This window comes from Harmonia axyridis, chromosome 1 (genome assembly GCF_914767665.1).
Source record: "Harmonia axyridis chromosome 1, icHarAxyr1.1, whole genome shotgun sequence".
Classification (NCBI taxonomy): domain Eukaryota; kingdom Metazoa; phylum Arthropoda; class Insecta; order Coleoptera; family Coccinellidae; genus Harmonia; species Harmonia axyridis.
Window position 1 is genome coordinate 2,384,827 of NC_059501.1, and position 18,393 is coordinate 2,403,219.

Here is an 18,393-nt window from a genome sequence, read left to right on the forward strand (position 1 = left end):
GGAAAGGCACCACCGGCCATAATTCGAAGTGGAGTCCGCCGAGGCGAACCAGCGTCGAGCCACAAAAGTACGAAGGTCCCGAAAGAGCCAGTATATCATGCATGTTCGGCCGGGTCCAGAGCAGCGCATTATCTTTGTACAGCGCTCCCTGCATTGTCCTATTAGCAACTGGGCGGAAGTGATAACAACCACTTTATTACGGAGATATGAATCGGGAATAATTCGTAGCAAGCCGTAATTTTACATCGTCAAGTTAAATAGCGCAATTCGCGGATCGTAGATCACTCTGGGGACAGGGTTGGACCCAGGGACAAAGGACGTTGAATGGTGTCGTAAGAAATAGTTGGTATCTTGTCAGTTTATTATAGAGTAAGAACGCTTGGACCCCAGACTATAAAAGCTGAATGTTTATATGCACTGTGTCTCCAATAAGGTCACGTAGAAATGGTGGGGTTCTGGGGGTAATTACCCCCCAAGATTTCCATTATATAAAATTTCAGAATTCTCTCAAAGACGATGAAAGAAAATTCTTCCATAAAATAAACCAATACTCTTTTTACTTTTCTTTAAAATCAACACAGCAGCAAAAAATCGGACCCTATTACGGTTTATGAGTTTATTATCGCTTTCAAGATGAGTACTCTGATTACACTGTAAGCAAATCTATGTCCGATGTTTATTATTTTCCTTCTTCTACCCGTTTTGTCAGCTTCCCCCTTGTTTCACCATCTGTGATTTTTTTATTTGTCATCGGTATACACTCACCCATTGTTTTCAGTTTTTTTGCATCATTTTCCTCACAAAATTTTAATTTTGCAGTTATCAAAGAACTGAACTAAGTTATTCACATCGAATTTAAGATTTTTTCTCATAGCACCTTCCCTCCACAAGATATTCAACTTAAATTAGGTATAGATGTTCCAATTTGAAGTTTTCATCATGTGATATGCTAATTTTGAATGCAAATCTACAGGGTGATATTTTTTTGGAAGAGTACCAGCTTCTTCCCACCAGAATTTATTTTAGTGAACCACTGGTAGTTTAGGAAAACGTAAAAAGAAACTGTGGTCCAGTACTACACTTTATTGATTATTGACGTTCTTGAAAAACAATTCTTCAGTAATCCTCAGGAAAATTCAAATTATTGTAACGCACTAGCAAACCCTACACCACTGCCTCTTTCTAGAAGGTACCGGACGCACCGAGAGCTCGATGGAAAGATCAAGTCTTCTAGAGAAAGATGCCAGCGGTATACCAATGGAAACCACAGAAGAGAGCAGTGACGACGTAAACGGCAGTCTGTGCCGTACACTCAAGTAGATATAAGTTGTGGAAATGAATTAATGTGAAGGGTGTTTTTTTGAGAGCTATAGAACTTTAAATTGCAATAAAACAACGATGCATTATTCGATTGACATGAATTTTATTTATCCGCAAGATAATCTTGTGGCATTACATTTTAAATGTGATTTCTGGCATATGACCGCCAAGGCTGTCTCGGATGTAGTCCAATCTGGACGTCCAATTTTCGATGAATTTTTCCAACATATGTGGCCGTATATCGGCAATAACACGGCGAATGTTGTCTTCCAAATGATCAAGGGTTTATGACTTTACATAACCCCACAGGAAGTAGTCTAGCGGTGTTAAATCACAAGATCTTGGAGGCCAATTCACAGCTCCAAAACGTAAAATTAGGCGGTCACCAAACGTGTCTTTCAATAAATCGATTGTGGCACGAGCTGTGTGACATGTTGCGCCACAGCTTCTGTACATCATGGTTGTTCAATTCAGGAATGAAAAAGTTAGTATTCATGGCTCTATACCGATCACCATTGACTGTAACGTTCTGGCCATCATCGTTTTTGAAGAAGTACGGACCAATGATTCCACCAGCTCATATAGCGCACAAAACAGTCAGTTTTTCTTGATGTAACGGTGTTTCGACATACACTTGAGGAATAGCTTCACTCCAAATGTGGCAGTTTTGTTTGTTGATGTAGCCATTCAACCAGAGGTGCGCTTCATCGCTAAACAAAATAAAATGGACGTAGTGCGCGATACGTATTCCGCACAGAACCATTATTTTTGAAGTAAAATTGCACTATTTGCAAGCGTTTTTCAGGCGTAAATCCATTCATGATGAATTGCCAAACCAAACTGAGAATAAATCACTTGACAGCTGTCAAATCGGTCTCCATCTCGAATAGTAATGCCAACTTGAAGTTATATACCTCGAAAAAAAACACCCGTTAGATATAAGTTGTGGAAATAAATTAATGTAGTAGTGGAAATAAATTAATGTAGTAATGGAAATAAATTATCTGTGAATAGTTGTTTATGGTTGTGTATCTGAAATAAATTAGTGTTAGTAAGAATAAGTGATTCAATTAACCGAAAAACGTTACATTATTATATATATAAAATATATAATATATATATATATATATATAATATATATATTATATATTATAAAATCCAGTGAGCTGTGATGAATAAATAGTGAAATATAAGTTTTGGTACTCATTTACCCAATCTATCGAGAAGTTCAATAAAGATTAGATAAACTGTTATATGCATCTCACAAAAGTAGGACTACAATAAACACCCTGTATCTCGAAAACAAAGCATGTTTAAGACATTCTTTTCTTAAAATTTTCAAGGAATTTATCATTTTTCTTCGTACCTTCAATCTAGGAACAATCGAATGGTAAGACAATCGAATCAAAAAAATGCTATTATTTCGAGTACTTTTTGGTTCAAATTTTGTTATCAAACCTTTCCTTCTCATATTAAAGATATGAGTAGACGTCTTAAGAAAAAAGTTTTTCGATTACCGTTTCCAGAGAATAATTGTAGTGGCTGCTACGTTACTCGTCCAAACTCGTCGGTAAACATACCGTTCTTGATTCTTAATATACAATTATTTTAAAATGAATAAACTAAAATTAAGCAGATCATCACTTCAAGATAATTCTATTCGATGTGTAAAACGTGCATACCTACCGTTCTTGATATTCAAAATACCATCTATCTATCTGCAAAAGCTAAAAATGACACCTGAGCACACCAGCAAAAGAAGAACTGACAAAGCAAACACGACTGTCCTCGCAGAGATAACGAAGAAGTAGAGTGAAATATTTTCAATTTGAGGGAATAAAGGAATGATCTTCAAACGTTGAAATTGTAATTCGAACAAAGGAGCCACTTCATTAATGCTAACTCGGTATGATTCTCCGGCTTCTTCGTCTTTTCTCCAGGCCCCTTTATGCTTGCACATCTGCGCCCCCGTGAGGGACTCTTGGCTATCACATTATGCAGTCTTCTTGGAGCGCCATCAATCCGTTCTTGTGTGTTTGATAGGATTGTGCCTCATCTCCGGAGGCGAATATCATTTCATTTCTATTGAGTGGATTTATAATCCTGAATTTAGCTGAGAAGCGCTTGTGAAATTGATTCATGAAAATACAAGGTGTCTCAAGAGACAGTTGAACTTATATCAGGTTCAGTAAAAAGAAATTCATTATTTTTCTTGTGGCGACAAAAAGCAATTAGACATAATGTCTTCGTCTAGCCGAAATTGTCGTCACAATACTTAATAACGGGTGTTTTTTTTCGAGGTATATAACTTTAAGTTGGCATTACTGTTCAAAATGGCGACCGATTTAACAGCTGTCGAGTGATTTATTCTCAGTTTGGTTTGGCAATTCATCATGAATAGACTCACGCCTGAACAACGCTTGCAAATAGTGCAATTTTATTTCGAAAATAATATTCTGTGCGAAATACGTATCGCGCACTACGTCCATTATATCGTCGACAAAATCGTCCATCAGAGCAGTTAATTCGATTAACCATGGAACGTTTTCGCACCACGTTTACTCTTATTGATATAACTCGCATCCCCAGAGAAGCCGTACGGTGCGTACAGAAGAAGCTATTGCTGCTGTAGAGCGTAGCATTGAGGAAGATCCGAACTGATTGGTGCGCTTTATGGGCTGGTGGAATCATTGGTCCGTACTTCTTCAAAAACGATGATGGCCAGAACGTTACAGTCAATGGTGATCGGTAAAGAGCCATGATTACTAACTGTTTTATTCCTGAATTGAACAACCATGATGTCCAGGAGCTGAGCTTCCAACAAGACGGCGCAACATGTCACACAGCTCGTGCCACAATCGATTTATTGAAAGACACGTTTGGTGACCGCCTAATTTCACGTTTTGGACCTGTGAATTGGCCTCCAAGATCTTGTGATTTAACACCGCTAGACTACTTTCTGTGGGGCTATGTAAAGTCATTGGTCTATGCGGATAAGCCACAAACCCTTGACCATTTGGAAGACAACATTCGCCGTGTTATTGCCGATATACGGCCACAAATGTTGGAAAAAGTAATCGAAAATTGGACGTCCAGATTGGACTACATCCGAGCCAGCCGTGGCGGTCATATACCAGAAATCATATTTAAAATGTAATGCCACAAGATTATCTTGCGGATAAATAAAATGCATGTCAATCGAATAATCCATCTTTGTTTTATTGCAATTTGAAGTTCTATAGCTCTAAAAAAACACCCTTTATGATTGTACCTGCATTACTGTAACAATGGTCTTTCGTGGTACTTGTGCATACAACTTTCTCATTCATAGGGTTCTAAGAAAGATACAATAGAGAATATATTTACCCTACCCTAATTAGTGTGCAGGCACCACGATACCATTGCGCAGGCATACAACTTAGAGAATAAGAAAAGGAAGAAGAAATTCACGGTGTACCATATGATTTTATGTTTGTAACCCAAATATAAAACTGGGAAGAGAAGAGTCAATGAAATAAGTTACGAGATGATTACCAGTTGAGTTAGTAGAGTGTTCAAGGATGTTTCTAGGTGCTGTACCACAATAAAGTTCTCGTCCCACGAAAACGCGATACCCCAAATTCTAATAGATGGCTTTAGACTATATCTCGCGTTGTATAAGTCCGACCGGTTTCTACAAGATTTGGTTAGAAAGATGAGATTTCATACTATAAAATCCTTTCCGACAGTTTTGTGATTAGTTGACAGAGTTCAGTTTGAGTGCGCTTCAAAGATGGACCCTAGCAAAGAGAAAATACATTATATTTCACAGTATTTCTTCGATAAATTCGCTAATGCTAACCAGGTACTTGCATTATTTTAAGGAAAAACTCAATGAAAAAAATAACAAAATTGAAAGAATATATTTATTCAAAGATTCACATCTTCAAATTAACTTTTCACAGCCTTTTGAATACACGAGTTGCAACAGGGCATTTTGGATCGTCATCTTTGTAGATCTGGAAAAAAAATTAGTTTGAAAAGAGCGATAAACAATTCAATAATTTACTACTTTTCAGGTTCAGGCAGATAAAAATTCAATAAAGAAATTTCCCTAATTGTGAAACACTCTCAACTTAAATGGATTCCAAATTATGCCAATTCATATAACATGATTACGTTCGTATTTTATCAACTACACCTGCTTCGTTCTGAAAATAGAGACATCAAGTGGGAAGAGATAACAAGATCGAGATATATTATATCTTTTCAATATGGAACTAAAAACGACCATCTTCCAGCGAAGATTACTCAACATAAAAATTCATGAGATATAATATTGTATGACACCCTTTTAATATTCATTCTTCTTAATGTCTTTATTGAAAGAAAAAATGATATTCTTACTAACGATAAACTCGAGTAAAATGTTAATTTGAGAATAATATTCATGCCTAAATTGAATCCCTAGTACATAGCGACATAGATATACATAGCAATGAGAAGAATGTTAACGGAGGCGCTGTGAGTTTACGATCGTCAACAGGTTATGGGCCCTGTTTTCTAATCGTCTCTTTATTCAGGTGGAAATTGTATTTTGTATTGTTTCGAGTTCTCAAGTTGAACAAGTTGTCGTCTCCGAATTGTTATAAGTTGGAGATATAGAAATATACAGGGGAATCTTGTCAAAGTGTTTTCGTTTCAAAAATATTTGATAGATGTAAAATAAACTTTTGTCGTCGATTAACAAGTACTATTGTTATTGAACTATTTTTAGACATCAAAGTACTTACAATGGTGACTTCGTTACCGCTGAAAGTATAGGTTCTTGTTCCTGTTCTTCCTTTTGGTGTTTTACTGCTCATAACGATTGTGTCATCTCCCTTCATGACAGTGGTGGTCTGTAACGATTCATTTTCATGCATTAAATTGTGAAAATTATGAGAAATCAAGGACTACTAACCTTGACAACGACACCGTATGGTAGTTTCTCATCGATTTCTTTATTGAGGATATACTCGACGTGTAGGTCGGCCATAAGGTCGACATCAACGCAGATCTTATCGCCTTCATGTTTGATGTCGTAAGTTGGCTTTATCTTGTCGACCTCATTGGATTTGTCTTCTGGGAGACCTGATCAAAAGATTTTTGAGATTTAAATACAAAGTGTTCCACAATTGACGCTCTATTACGGTTCAGAGCTTAAATTTTGTTTGGACAAGGTATCATTAGGCTTTATTAGAGCTACATTTTCAAATTGTTTGAAAATGCACGTGGTGTTACAAACTTATGTTTTTTCATTTAATCATCAAGTTGCATTGAGCAAATAAATCTTATTTGTTCGAAATTTTATAAGATTAAAACCTGCCACTTTTTCGTTTCTTCATAAATGGAAAAACCTATATAGGAGCCTACCTCAGAGTAATAAATAAGGATAGAGGGAGCATATCTCATTTTCAGTAAGCATATTTTGTCCCCAACATGTACCTACTATCAAATTTGACATGAAGCGCGCGGAAATGAAAACATATCAGTGATACGATATTTTACTCAATTCTCCAGTTTCTCCACAAAGAAAGCACTTCTTATATCCCATAGTGAATTAACGTTTCATACCAACACAAAATATAATGAAATAAATACCTAAATATATCAGAAATTCAGAAAACACACTTCAAGCGCGTCAAACGACGTGAAACAACCGATGACACTAGGAGAGCAAAAGTTGCCAAACCTTGGATTTCAGCAGGTAGATACAGAAAACAATAAATATTCCGCTCATTATATATTCGACAATTAGGAAAAATATCTGATTCCAAATATTCAAATTTGCATATTTAATCAGGAATCACTAAACTAAATATAATTCATTCAACATAATATTCATTCATAATGATATAGTAAAAATGTGGATTTAAAAATATATCAGAATCCGACAACGTAATCTAACCATGTTAGGGACATTACGTTTACTCCCTCCTATCTATGTTTATTACTCTATGGAGCCTCCTAACAGTTCGTCGAAAACAAATTCGAAATTCCAACGATTAACCTTGATAGAACATGGTGAAACACAGGGCACAATTTGACGCATAAAACAATGAACGCTCAAAAGCTCTTGACTTCAGTGCTTCAAACAGTCGAGTTTTTCGAAAAATTATGCCAATACCACATACTTATTTTTGAATTTTTTTATTGAAAGAAAAATGTAAAGAAAATCTCACCAATGCCAATAAGGTAGGCGGCAAAGTTTTCACTCTTCACCAATTGGTATTTGCCAGTTATCTGCACCATTTTTGTTAGTTTTCAAGACGACGTTTCAGAAGATCTAGAGTAATAAACTACTAAAAACCTACCTTATATAGGATGCACTTCTTAATCTGGTGATTAAGAATGATGGGCAAACATAATCAATGTTGCCTGATTCGTAGGCACAAAGTGTAAGATGAAATCAATACGAGATTATCAGATAAGCTTCGATAATTTTAAAGGAGCAGTTGGGATGCACTTTCTTACAGTCAGATCCTCAAATTTTCAGAGGCGTGCTGCAATGGAAGCAACTAAAACATTGATTCCCTCAAAATTATCAGCCGAAAGAATATTCTTGCATTCGAAACTTCAAACAAGTTTGGTGTGTCTTTCTCTAGCCAAAAGTCTCTCTAAGGATTACGGTGTTTCGTCCTGAGATTGCTGGTGGACTCTTCAGTTTGGCTATCCAACGATCTCTGCCCAAGACACCCTCTCACACCACCGTGGAGAGGTGACTCTGCTGCAACGCGGCGACCATTATAAATTCGTCGGGGCAGCACTAGAGTGTGGCGCGACACATACAACGCCACCTTTCGGGCAGACAGAGTCACTACAATAGTATATGAGGTAACAATAGTACCTCAATACATGTGCAGCTTTTTGACCGGAATCCTTTTGTGGTTTGTTCTTATTTGTATTTTATTGAAAGGCGTAATGGCATATTTGTTCAGTATTCTTTCACACACAAGTTTTATCTTGTTGGACAACCGTTTCGTATCTATCTAATTTTTGTCGACATTTACATATGAACTTTCAAACCATTATAATAAAAGGCTATCCATTGAAAGGTTTTATTTTGAATAGCTAACTATCTGGGCTGTTGTCGAATTTGACATTCGCAGCAAAAACTACGCCATTACTAAAAATGGAAGGATAAATAAACACTCATTGAAATTGTTCAAATTCGCTTCAAAAACGGTGAAAAGTCACAATTCGCAAAACTAAAGTACTATTGGGTCGTTGTGAATCACCTTCACAGCCGGCAATAGTGAAACTGCTGAAAAATTTTGTGATGGGACAAGTTACTAATGTGAAGTATCGAAATCGTTGGCGTCGCTCAATAACAACTGAGAATATTGGTGCTATAGCCTGTATTGTTGACGAAAACACAGGTTTGTAGCTTACTGGACGATCTTGAGAATTTTGAATAAAGACATTGGTCTTAAGGCATTTAGAATTTTATTAACACATGAACTCAAGTCGGTAAATTGGAGGCATATGGAGTGGATGACGTTTATTGTCAACAATACTGCGCTACGTGTCACACAATCAACTAAACAATCGCATTTTTGCAAAAAAAAGTTTTCCATGGTTAACAGCATACTTTCATCTTACAATGAAATGAACATATCCAATAATTTATCTTAAAATAATCTCGTTTTTCCAATATTGGAATGAAACCTTATATTGGAAATCCCTGTTGAGATATCATAAAACGAAAGAATTATGCAATACTTTCAATTTACTTTTTTGTAACTATTTCCTTGAAGAAACGCGAATAGAATTAAAAATGCTTATTTTGGAGGTTCGATTTTCAACGACACTGCTCAGGACATACGTTACGGTATAGTCACCATGCTCTTCTATGAATATGGTAGGTGTATATGGCAGGTAACACCGGTTTTCCACAGTGACAATTGCATTAATGTTCCTAGGGTGAAACACCGCAATCTCCAAACAACCCTTTTTAAAATTGCTCACTTTCTTCCAAATTTCGCTGTACGCCACTGGCAACTTGATGAGTTGTTACAGAATGACAAAATTCGATAATCCACCGATAAGATATCGCTGAGGATCAGGTATTGAAGTTAAATATACCAACTTTTGAAAAAACAAACTCGAACTATGTCCAGATTCTAGATAATGTTTGCTTAGGAAGGAAAATATATTTCACATGAAGGTTTGCTCGATATTTTACTGTGCGCCATTCGCAAATATTACACGAGTACAAAGGTCGTAGCTACTCTTCTAAGGCAAATAGAGGGCAGTCATGCTGAAATAGTCATTTTCAGGTGAGAATCCAGAATGGATTCTGGGAATTGTTTGAACATGGTTTTTCCGAAAACCTTTCAGATTCATTTTAATTGGATTTTTTAGCTTTCATTTACCCTTCGTGAGTTTAGTTTACAGAACAGGGCGAGATCATTTTGCTCCAATTCTACATTTTATTTAGACAGAAGCGGGAATTGATAAATTTAAAATTCTGCTTCAAAGGATCGTCAATTTTTTATAATTTTAAAAAACTGCTTTGTGCAGGGTGTCCAGAATTTGTAATCAATACACAATGGAACAGCTGTTTTGGTGTCGAGGTTTTTTAAGCTGATTATATATCAATTTGATGTCCTGAATTCAAATATCGTATTCATTTTTACATAGGAGCTCAAATTTTTAAGATATACAGTTTCAGAGAAATATAAGTTACATTAATTTTATTTTGGTTTTACAAAATGAAGAAATCAAATAGTCACTCAACACTTCGAAAGCTTCTATTTCGCGACATTCTTGAATGTTTTTTAAACAGACCTTTCTTAAATTCCAGTAATAATCTGCCATCATGTGCATGCCCCATCTTCTTTGGTAGCGATCCTCCACAACTTTAATATCTTAGTGAAATCTTTCACCCTGTTCCTCACTCATTTTTCCCAAATTTTCTGGAAAACGGTCTGAGTGGCTGTGTGAATAGTGTATTTTAATACTCATATTGCACCCTAAGGATTTGAAACTATTAAGCATCTTGTTAACCATTTCAACATAGTTTTGAGCTTTATGTTTGCCTAGAAAATTTTCTACAACAGCAACAAATGATGTCCAAGCTTCTCATTCAACTTGATTCATTGAATTTATGGAGGCAGGATCCTCAATTAATTGTCTTAATTTTGGGCCGTCAAATATCCCTGCTTTGAGTTTTTTTGCTCAACTGATGCATTCTTACCTCTATATATGCAAAACATGACTCATTCTTATCAAGAACCTTCAGATTCTTGATTAATCCCAACTTTATATGTAAAACGCAGGGAATATGATTTTTTCTCTTACTTACCTGAGTTAGGGGATTAAAAGGTCAGTTCAGGTACCTGATAGGCAACAGTTCCTCTATTTATAGATTACTTGGAATTTACTCAATTACAGTTTGACAATAAAACCATTGTACCTACATTAATGAATATATAATGATTTTAGAACACTCATAATTGAATATACTGAATGAAACCCACATTGGTAGATAAGTTGATGTATCCTAAAAAGTAGAGCCGATTCTACTGTCCAAGAGGCAAAAACAAGCTATTATATTTTGTAGATCCATTTTGGGATCCAAAGAGGAAGTTAACCATTTTTAAATCAAAAGAAATTGTCCATTGATGTTCTTCGTATTTGATATTTTTTTAAATAGTGCAAAGGTTTTATATTTCTCCTTCATGCTAATAGAATGACCAATACGAATTGAACCATATTTGTAATCGGTATGTAGAAAAACACATTTAAAATTTTGTTTTATACTGTCAATAAAAAAGAACCAATAATCTGAAGTGAATTCTGTCAAACCCATTATTGCTAAGGGTAATTTTATATTGTTACAAAAAACACGGTTATTTTGCTTAGCGAAAAAAAGGAGCAGACTCTTATCTTTTTGACGATGAATTGAAAAATAAAAAGGAGCATTCTTCTGAAGTATTTGAGCAGACGCCTTCGAGAAATGTACCCATAATGAATATATGTAAGCAGAATTAATATGAACTATGTTCGTATGGAAAGAATAAAAATGTACATAGGTGTTCATTTCATTGATCTCACCAATTTTTTCATTTAATAATCCAATTAATAACAAGCATAATGGTAGTGCAATTATTCAAAAAAAAAAAACTAATAAAAGCTGAAAAATAAAAATAAAAGTTTGATACAAATCAGACGTAAATAACTAGGTATTCATGTATTCCTCTGGAATATCATTACAACCGAGTACATTCCTTTGAATATCTGCAAGAAAATTATAGTTTAAGACTATCCTTAGATCAGAACCAAACTAACCTTAAGAAAAACCTGCAAGTCCATCTCATAAAAAGGGCCCACCTTCAGAGCCAGATGTCTATTGGATCTGACCATCAGCAAATGGATTAACTTGAGAGTCTTTGTGTCTGATTCATACCAATTGGAAAGGCTTATGCTTGTTCCGATGTTGATGCTCTGCAATCAAGGATTTGAGAGTTTCTTTTCTATCACAGTTATTATTATAATATCTACCATTTTATTTAGATACAATAGAAGGACAGAGATAGTTTCACGAAAATGATTCTCAAACTAGCTAGAGTTTAGCTGGAAAACTAATACTATTAGGCGTAGTAAAGATAAATCCATTATTTTTTCAATATAGTATAGACTGAGTTATCGACTACAGAAAATATTCTGATAAATAGTGTTCATGATCCTGATACTGTAACAACCTATTTTGATTTCGTCAGGAAGGTTTTGCTTTGTGTTTGGTGGGATTGGCAGGGAATTATCTACTTTGAGCTGCCCCCCTACGGCACAACTGTTAACTCAGAACTGTAATGTCGACAATTGGACCGTCTGAAAGAATCAATAATCGCCCAGAAGTGGCCAGATTTGGCCAATAGGAGAGGAGTGGTGTTTCAACAGGACCACAGACCACACACACCAATGGTTACTCGTCAGATGCTCCGGAAGCCTGGTTGGAAGGTTTTTATGCTTCCACCTCATAGTCCGGACCTGGCACCAAGTGATCACCATCTGTTCCTGTCTATGGCTACCATATTTGCTAGTGAAAAATTCACTTCAACAGAGGCTTGTGAAAATTGACTGTCTCAGTTTTTGACCGATAGGAACGAGAGCTTCTATGAGAGGGACATAAAGATATTACATTCAAAATGGCAACAAATTATCGAAGAAAACGACGCATATTTGACCTTAATCGGATCATTCTGACTATGGTAAATAAAGCCTTTTTACATGCAAGAATAATAGATTTCTTTTCATTAAACCTCTCATTATTAGGTTAGGCTAGGTTAGGGTTATTCAACAGCAATGAAGCTTTACATGAATGAATTTTCGGATAGTATTGCTAGTCCTTTTTTAATCGAATTCGAATAAAATATCACACTATATTATTCATAAAATTATATTACCTCATCGACGATCATCTGTGCAAACCAGTAAATCATGAGCAACTCGAATAAGACAAAAGCCATGCAGGATATTGTCATTATAAGCACATAGTCTATGTGGCCGTCAGAAGCCTAAAACAAAGATTCATCGAATAGAAAAAAATTCTACCGGACAGGAGTATTATAAAAAGTTTTTCAATAAGAGATTTCATTTTGATATTAAAAAAAGAGTATATTTTAAGATAAATCAATGGATGTTTGTTTCATTGTGGAGAGGAAGGTATTCCATCAACGATAGAAAACGATATCAGCCAAAGTGCAGCCACGCCTACTTCAGATCATCATATAGTTTTCATAAAATTTTCCATTATCAATTCGCACATTCACGACTGTATGTCCTCGATAACTTCACTAATTCCATCTTGAAGGTCTTGAATCGATTGTGGAGCATTGGCAATAACCTTATCTTAAATTTTTTTCACCAATTCTACAAAAGTGCTTTAGTTTTGCAGTGAATTTAAAATATTTCAATGCGTTTTTGAAGCGTGTATCTTCTCAATTTTAGTATTGACGTAGTTTTTACTTGTCGAATGTAACTTCAAAAGTGGCAGCTACCAGATAGCAGTCTATTCCGAATGAAACTGCTTATTGGAAAACTCTTTATATGTAAAATACACTCAATCGTATTTTCAGAGGTCCTCATCTTTATAAAATAACCTACAACTATCACATCATAATAAATCAAAATAATATGATATGTACTACAGTTCTGTGGTCTCCACTAGGATAATGCATTAATGAAGACCCAAAATTGCAGCGTTAAAAACTACAAACAAAAAGGCTATTAGCTCCACAACTCACCATAAGTATCACTAGGTAAGGTGCAGTTTGAAGTGCACGAGTTATAAAATCGACCAAGAACAAGGTTTGGGTATTCTTTTTTAGCTTTCCAAATTGACTGAAAAAAAAATTTGAAACATCAGGAGCCTCACATTTGCTACGTAATGCACCTTATTATTTTCTGATGCTCTATTATACATTCTCTGACCACATAATATTCAGCCTCTCGAAGTGATATATTCAAAGACTTACTGGAAATTTCGGCATAGTATTGAAAATTAGCCAGTACGTTTTGTAAATGCTTCAGTTTAAATGTTGGAAAAATACAGAGTGAAGCAAGAGTTACATTCGACGTTAAGACAAAGACACCTAGGTAAGTCATTCCTGAAATCAACAACAAGGTTAATAATGTAGAATAGGTACATTATTGTAAGTAGAGATAATAACATATTTCAGATTTTGCTGGATATTTCTTCATTCCAATTCACCTCTTAAGTGGCTTTGGATTTGAAGAGAATAAGAAAGTTCATATATCTAGGTATTCGGACTTCTATGTAAAGGGTGTTTTTTTAGAGCTATAGAACTTCAAATTGCAATAAAACAACGATGGATTATTCGATTGACATGAATTTCATTTACCCGCAAGATAATCTTGTAGCATTACATTTTAAATATGATTTCTGGCATATGACCGCCACGGCTGGCTCGGATGTAGTCCAATCTGGACGTCCAATGATGACTTCTTCCAACATTTGTGGCCGTATATCGGCAATAACACGGCGAATGTTGTCTTCCAAATGGTCTAGGGTTTGTGGCTTATCCGCATAGACCAATGACTTTACATAGCCCCACAGAGAGTAGTCTGGCGGTGTGAAATCACAAGATCTTGGAGGCCAATTCACAATTCGGGAACAACGGCAATCTCATTTTGTGCCCATTCGACGAATCTACGCCTCACTTGATGATCGTTTGGCTTCAATTTTTGCACGAGTTGGATTTTGTAAGCATGCAAACCAAGATCCTTCCGCAAAATCTTCCATAAAGTGGATGGATACAGATCCAATTCCTGTGCTCGATGGCGGATAGACTCTAAGGCTAGGAACATAGTGAAGCGACCAAGAGGTGCGAAGAGGATAGCAGAAAGGATAGCGGTTCCCGAGAGTAGCGGCGATGACGAGGTGTCATCTCATAGTGAGGCGAACAAGAAATCAAGGCGATAGTCGAGTTTGATTATTATAGAGGAGGCGCGTTTCCGAAAAATGGATTTAAACTGTTAAAAAATTCGTTATTGAAACTCTGGTATGTAATGAAAAATGATGAAAATAGAAGAACTTGTAGTGTTCACGAAATTAATAAATCTAGGAAAGTACATGGTAAATTTCATCACTTGTATAAAGAATTACGCGATCATCCAGAGAAATGTCTTTCATATTTTCGTATGAATATTGCAACGACTACATTCTGGAAGAAATTGAATCTAAATTGATGAAAAACTAGACTAATTTCATTCGCGACCCTATCACTTCCACGGATTAATTACTTGTTAGTTTCATTTCATCCGCTACAGCGTCCCATAACTTGTCCAAAATATATCAATTATGATGTTGAGCATCTCTCTGATTCCACAAATTACTTTTCACAAATATCGAACTAATGAATGCGTCAATCCAATTTTATTTATTAATTGCACAGCCGCGTGGCGATGAAGGAAAACAAACTTCCCCGATCTCGCCTCTATCCTCGCTTAACCGCCTCACGCAACCGCATTCGGGATCGCTGCACTATGTACCACCTTATTAGAATATATTTGTTTGAATTGGCCTCTATCCTCTCTACTATCCTCTTCTCACCTCTTGGTCGCTTCACTATGTTTCTAGCCTAAGGGTCTTCCTCAATGCTTCGCTCTACAGCAGCAATAGCTTCTTCTTTACGCACCGTACGTCGTTTCTGGGGATGCGAGTAATCAATAAGAGTAAACGTGGTGCGAAAACGTTACATGGTTAATCGAATTAACTGCTCTGATGGACGATTTTGTCGACGATAAAATGGACGTAGTGCGCGATACGTATTCCGCACAGAACCATTATTTTCGAAATAAAATTGCACTATTTGCAGGCGTTGTTCAGGCGTCAGTCTACTCATGATGAATTGTCAAACCAAACTGAGAATAAATCACTTGACAGCTGTAAATTGGTCTCCATCTTGAACAGTAATGCCAACTAAAAGTTATATACCTAGAAAAAAACACCCTATATATAAGGTATACATATTACAAAAAATTAAACTCCGCATAGGTACTTTTCAACAAGACTAAATACCAACAACTGAAGGATAACTCAATGTCATGTAATCATGAGATCATATCCACGAATGAACATTTCAAAAATGCCCATTCAGTATGTTTTGGTGATTAACTAAAAACAATTTTGTTTCTAGATAGAAATCAGTAGAATGACAGGAGCCAAATTGGCCTACTCTTCTCTTTTTTTTTACCTATTCCATGGACGAAAAGAGAGAGCCCATAATGCGTTTCCAAACTAAAAATTGACAAAGAGGGCCACACCAAACTTCTCTCACATACTTCAATATGACCATCGCATTTCAAAGACATCAAGTAGAGGATAACGCAACCAGCATACAAAGAGAACAGGATACACAAGAAGATGGTGATATAAATCATCAAAAATTTCGTGCATACGTTGCCATGTTTTTCCAAATCCTCCTTAATCTTATAATGGGATTTTTGTACTGAATTGTCATGCAAAAACGCCTCTTTTATCAGATTCTTCATGGTCTTAGAATCGAATAAGAAAGATTTGTAGAGAGATACGTTGGAAGTCAGGGTACTGGCCATAAAGAAGAATAAGTCCTTCCAGTCTTCCATGTTAGCAACTTTTTTTATATACAAGTTCACCAGAACCATTTGTACGATGAAAATTAGTCTGGATACGACACAGTAGACTTTTATCAGTTTTCCCTTCCATCCCGTATTGTACCAGAGGGTGTTGAAGCCGCTGATTAGGATGAAGGAATGGATAAATGAAAAAAATTTTGAGTTCTTCATTAGCGCTAGTAACACTTCGTATGGTTCACACTTGAATCAAAAGCAACACTGTCTATCGTTCATCAAAAATTTAGATGGAGTCATATTTTATTCCAGGGTGACATATTGAATTCTCTGACCCAATTAAATATTAATTGTCTTTTTGTCGTTTCTGGATGCTTCTCATCCAACAATTAGTTTGTAACATTGAGGGTGGAATATTCAGAGGAAGTGTTGGAAACTTAGTTTTCGAATTGAAGGTACCTATTTGATCTTATGAAAGTTCAATGAAGTTTGAAGGTTCTTATTAATACAGAAAATAGGATAGCTATTCCTCCGACTGTTTTCTCTGAAACTGCCATCGCTGTTACTTTGAAAGGTTACCAGAATTGGACAATTATCTGTACTCTTCGATCAAAATATTGGGAGAAGTTGAAAACATTTTTTCGAAAAATTTTTCTCTACAGAACAATAGTCCTTCCAAAGTGCAGCCCTTAAGATGGATCTAACGCAGCTAAATCATGAAGTTTGGTATGACTCTCGTTACTTGGGAGATCTAACTAAAGGGTGTTTTTTGAGAGGTATAGAACTTTAAATTGCAATAAAACAACGATGGATTAATCGATTGACATGAATTTCATTTATCCGCAAGATAATCTTGTGGCATTACATTCAAAATATGATTTCTGGCATATGACCGCCATGGCTGGCTCGGATGTAGTCCAATCTGGACGTCCAATTTTCGATGACGTTTTCCAACATTTGAGACCGTATATCGGCAATAACACGGCGAATGTTGTCTTCCAAATGGTCAAGGGTTTGTGGCTTATCCGCATGGACCAATGACTTTATATAGCCCCACAGAAAGTAGTCTAACGGTGTTAAATCACCAGATCTTGGGGGCCAATTCATAGGTTCAAAACGTGAAATTAGGCGGTCACCAAACGTGTCTTTCAATAAATCGATTATGGCACGAGCTATGTGACATGTTGCGCCGTCTTGTTGGAACCACAGCTCCTGGACATCATGGTTGTTCAATTAAGGAATGAAAAAGTTAGTAATCATGGCTCTATACCGATCACCATTGACTGTAACGTTCTGGCCATCATCGTTTTTGAAGAAGTACGGGCCAATGATTCCACCAGCCCATAAAGCGCACCAAACAGTCAGTTTTTCTGGATGTAACGGTGTTTCTACATACATTTGAGGATTAGCTTCACTCCAAATGCGGCAGTTTTGTTTGTTGACTTGGCCATTCAACCAGAAGTAAAATGGACGTAGTGCGCGATACGTATTCCGCACAGAACCATTATTTTCGAAATAAAATTGCACTATTTGCAAGCGTTGTTCAGGCGTGAGTCTATTCATGATGAATTTCCAAACCAAACTGAGAATAAATCACTTGACAGCTGTTTAATCGGTTGTCGTCTTGAGCAGTAATGCCAATTTAAAGTTATATACCTCAAAAAAAAAACACCCTATATTACTGTGAACATACCATGAAAATTTCATTACTTTTATTACACTCAGAGAATTAATTTTTACGAAATTGAAATTCTATGAAATTTTTGAAAGTAAATTACTCGATTAGTTACATTAATCAACAAGGGTTACCTTTTTGAGAATTCAATATTTCTCCATCCTTTTTCTGATAGTTCAACCGAAAAAAATTTTTTGACTAAGCACAACCAAGTGTAACACTTTCTATAAGTTATGCTAAATAAGTCTACAAATTGGAAATTCTAACACCAAAATAAAAATACGTAAAAATGAAAATTCTCA

General features: G+C 35.9%; 2 protein-coding genes across 2 annotated transcripts; both read right to left on the reverse strand.

Moving 5' to 3' along the window:
• Positions 1-5,207: 5,207 nt before the first annotated feature.
• Positions 5,208-7,739, reverse strand: LOC123671602 (fatty acid-binding protein, liver-like). Its single transcript, XM_045605559.1, has 4 exons — positions 7,524-7,739; positions 6,263-6,432; positions 6,093-6,200; positions 5,208-5,318 (listed from the first exon to the last, which is right to left on the reverse strand). The coding sequence occupies exons 1-4, from the start codon at positions 7,591-7,593 to the stop codon at positions 5,259-5,261; spliced, it is 408 nt and encodes a 135-aa protein (XP_045461515.1). The 5' UTR covers positions 7,594-7,739; the 3' UTR covers positions 5,208-5,258.
• A 3,735-nt stretch (positions 7,740-11,474) lies between these two features.
• On the reverse strand, positions 11,475-16,452 carry LOC123670733. The gene is made up of 6 exons (XM_045604268.1): positions 16,062-16,452; positions 13,739-13,952; positions 13,590-13,686; positions 12,750-12,860; positions 11,635-11,790; positions 11,475-11,583 (listed from the first exon to the last, which is right to left on the reverse strand). Exons 1-6 carry the CDS (start codon positions 16,450-16,452, stop codon positions 11,533-11,535), a joined length of 1,020 nt encoding a protein of 339 aa, XP_045460224.1. The 3' UTR covers positions 11,475-11,532.
• Positions 16,453-18,393: the final 1,941 nt, after the last annotated feature.